This window comes from Alexandromys fortis, unplaced genomic scaffold (assembly GCF_014885135.2).
Source record: "Alexandromys fortis isolate MF-2015 unplaced genomic scaffold, M_Fortis_MF-2015_v1.1 scaffold_433, whole genome shotgun sequence".
NCBI classification, from domain to species: domain Eukaryota; kingdom Metazoa; phylum Chordata; class Mammalia; order Rodentia; family Cricetidae; genus Alexandromys; species Alexandromys fortis.
Window position 1 is genome coordinate 295064 of NW_026068300.1, and position 3980 is coordinate 299043.

Sequence of the window (3980 nt, forward strand, 5' to 3'; positions counted from 1 at the left end):
AATACATATACATACAACACTGTAGCAGGAGATGACTTATTAAACAAAACCCCATTCTATTTCAGTTATTATCATCCTAAGTGGGCCTAAGTAAATGCCATAGCTTACAATCAACTGATGGACATTCATCAATGTGTAAGTTTGTAAAGCATGTACTAGGGCAACTAATACTTGTGACACACCTAGCTGTGAAGAGTTTTCACATAGACATACAGTTACTCTCTTGCATGATCTGATGTGATTCCATTATCCTCAAAATGCATCAAGATTGAAAGCAAGAGACCTGTCCATTGTAAACATCATATGTGTTTCTATTTCTCCATACTTCATTTACATACATTAAAATCACTGCCCTTTAATCTCAAATTTCACTTCTTCTTCTACTTTTGCTAAATAAGAACTTATGAACTGTGAATAATATGCTTGCATTCTTTAAAAAGTGCGGTTGACACTTCCCTTGTCACTTACTTGATTGACAGCCCTGGTGTGTGATAGTTAGCAACACATTAGAGAGGGAATAGAGGAGTTACATACTAGCACATCTTTGCCATTATTTTAAAATCAAAGGTATTGTCTCTTTGTATGTAAATTGTTTATTTTCTGACCCTTATTTCCCATGTACCTCTTAAATTTGCTTTCAGTAATTTTAGTAATTATAACTCTTTATTTTATCAACATGGGGACTATACACATTTTAATTTTTTGTATTGTTAATAGCTGTTATGAAGCGCAGAAATTTAGTCCACTGGGACACTATAACTGCTCAAGGGATTTACTTTTTTAATGTTTGGGAGAAAGGAATTGGTGTTTGGGCTTCACAAGATCTAGTCTCAAATTCCTGTTGTGTGTTACTAAAATTTTCAATGACACTTTTTCTGTGTGGTAATAAAAATATTCAAAAATTATTTTTATTTTGAAAATGTATATGTAAATGCATAAAGAAATTATAGTAGTACAATATCTAAGTGGGAAATAGTTTCATTTTAGTGAGTGAATCGTTTAGAATGAAGAAGTATGATTAATGTTTATTGGTCAGAATATATGAATTGACTAAAAAGAGACAAAAGTTATTGCTCTTCCCCAAAAAATAAACACAAATTGGTATTAATCACTCTCATCTTGCTTATTACCCACTTTTATTACAGAAAGCCTCATAAACATTTTCCTAAGATTTTATTCTTTATCATCTTCTATTTTACAAAGATGTTAAACTGACATATACAAGTTAATGTAGAACATAATTGTTGTGTTAGCATAACTGGAAATGTAGTCAAGGCAGATTTATAGTATAAAAAACAATTGGTCGGCCGGGTGATGGTGGCACACGCCTTTAATCCCAGCACTCGGGAGGCAGAGGCAGGTGGATCTCTGTGAGTTTGAGACCAGCCTGGTCTATAGAGCTAGTTCCAGGACAGGCTCCAAAGCCACAGAGAAACCCTGTCTCGAAAAACCAAANACAAATGACATAAAATATCTTAGAGTAAAACTAACCAAACAAGTGAAAGACATGTATGACAATAACTTTAATTCTTTGAAGAAGAAATTTGCCAAAGTTATCAGAAATTTAAAAGATTTCCCATGCTCTTAGATATGTATTGACAAAATAGTAAAATTGACAATCCTATCAAAAAGACTCTACAGATTCAATGCAAGCCCCTTCAAAATCCCAGCAAATTCTTCACAGAACTTGAAGAACAATATTCAACTTCATATGGAAAAAAAAAATCCAGAATAATCCGAACAGTTCTCTACAATAAAAAACATCTGGAGGAATTCCCATCCCTGACATCAAGCTTTACTATATAGCGCTACAGTAATAAAAACTGCTTGGTATTGACATAAGATGAGACAGGTGGACACATGGAATTGGAGCAAATATCTTTTTTTAATATAATTTTTTATTGAAAAAAAATTTCCGCCACCTCCCCGCCTCCCATTTCCCTCCCCATCTCCCTTTTCTCCCCCCCTCATCCCTCTCCTCTCTCCCTCCCTCTCCAGTCTGAAAGGCAGTCAGGGTTCCCTGCCCTGTGGAAAGTCCAAAGTCCTCCAGGCTCCATCCTGGTCTAGGAAGGTGGACATCCAAACTGGCTAGGCTCCCACAAAGCCAGAACATGAAGTAGGATCAAAACCCAGTGCCATTGTCCTTTGCTTCTCAGCAGCCCCCATTGTTCGCCATATTCAGAGAGTCCGGTTTTATCCCATGCTTTTTCAGTCGCAGTCCAGCTGGCCTTGGTGAGTTCACAATTGATCAGCCCCACTGTCTCCGTGGGTGGGTGCACCACTCGTGGTCCTGACTTCTTTGCTCCTATTTTCCCTCCTTCTTCTCCTCCTTGGGACATTGGGAGCTCAGTCCGGTGGAGCAAATGTCTTGACATTATTCCACACAACTATGAGCACCTGATTTTTGACAAAGAATCTAAAATTATACAGTGGGAATAAAAGTGTTGCAAGTAGGGGGAGGCTGCTTGTTGTTTCCAAGCCACAAGGATAGTTTACACCTGAAATAANTTACGAGCTTCTAGCTACTTATTTTATTCTAACCTAACAGCATAGGTCATTTGTATCAGTATTGGCAGTGGTTGAGAATATGGTACAGCTCATAATAATTCATCTGTTGACTACTCAGGATCATGTGTAGATGTCTGTCCATATTAATCACCACACTCTTTTACAGAACAACAACTAAAAACTTCCAGTTTTTACTGGCCTTAGCTTTTTCCATGGATGAAGTCAACAGGAACCCTGATCTTCTACCAAATTCATCATTCATGTTTGAATGTTCAGAGCATGGCTGTGACACTGACACAAAAATGTATAGTCACTTGAAGCTTTCTGAATTAGTTCATGAGTTTCCCCCTAATTATATTTGTCATGAGCAGACTATGTGTATAGTGGTCCTTACAGGACCAAATGTGGCGACATCTGTGATCACTGGGAACACGCTCAGCCTCTTCAAACCTCAACAGGTGAGATTTTCTGTTGTAACTTTGCAAGAAATTCTAGTTCTACTCTTATAATTCTAGAAGCTAAGAAGATTCTGAGGAGGATACTACCATCAAATTTGCATTAATTGGTGTAGTTCAAGGTTTTATTCATTAGTAATGGGGCTTCATTTTCCTTTTTGAAATTGAGATGAGGAAAGACGTAGCAGATAAGGTTTTTTTTAAGGAACTCATGACCTAAAATGTGTTTACAAGTTCTTATGTACGGGTGCTACCTCATGCTGCTCCCTGTGTTGTAGATCCTTCAGATTACCTATGGACCTTTCCATCCCATCCTGAGCAATAGTGAACAATTTCCCTCTCTGTATCAGATGGCTGCCAAGGACACATCTTTAGCCCTGGCCGTGATCTCTCTGATGCTTTACTTTAACTGGAACTGGATTGGACTGGCCATCTCAGACAATGATCAGGGTACTCAATTTCTCACACAATTAAGAAGAGAGATGGAAAAAATTACAGTCTGCTTTGCCTTTGTGAGTGTGATCCCAGTCAAGATGCATTTATTCTTGACAAGAGTTGAAGGTTATTATAACCAAATCATGACATCATCCACAAATGTGGTTGTCATTTATGGTGACCCAAAGGGTTCTCTAGCTGTGGCCTTTAGAAGGTGGCAATCTCTAGGTTTACAGAGAATATGGGTCACCACCTCACAGTGGGATGGCACTACAACTAAGAATGACTTCCCACTTAATTCATTCAATGGGAAAATAACTTTTGCACACCATCATGCTGAGATTTCTCATTTTAAAACATTTGTCCAGACATTGAACCCTCCTAAATACACAGACGAATTCCTGGCCAGGCTGGAGTGGATGAACTTGAACTGCAAAGCCTCAGCTTCTAGGTGTAAGACCCTGAAGAATTGCTTATCCAATGCCTCATTGCAATGGCTAAAGGCACAGACTTTTGACATGGCCTTTAGTGATGAGAGTTATGAAATATATAATGCGGTGTATGCTGTGGCCCATGCCTTCC

The 3980-nt window shown here is 38.2% G+C and overlaps 1 protein-coding gene across 1 annotated transcript in view; it reads left to right on the forward strand.

Moving 5' to 3' along the window:
• Window positions 1-3980, forward strand: part of LOC126494998 (vomeronasal type-2 receptor 116-like) — a gene marked incomplete at its 3' end in the record, with an annotated part of 32194 nt that overhangs the window by 24600 nt on the left and 3614 nt on the right. Inside the window, exons 2-3 of the mRNA XM_050132612.1 lie at window positions 2675-2966; window positions 3242-3901. Coding sequence (XP_049988569.1) covers window positions 2675-2966; window positions 3242-3901 — 952 coding nt within the window. The remainder of the gene's footprint in view (window positions 1-2674; window positions 2967-3241; window positions 3902-3980) is intronic.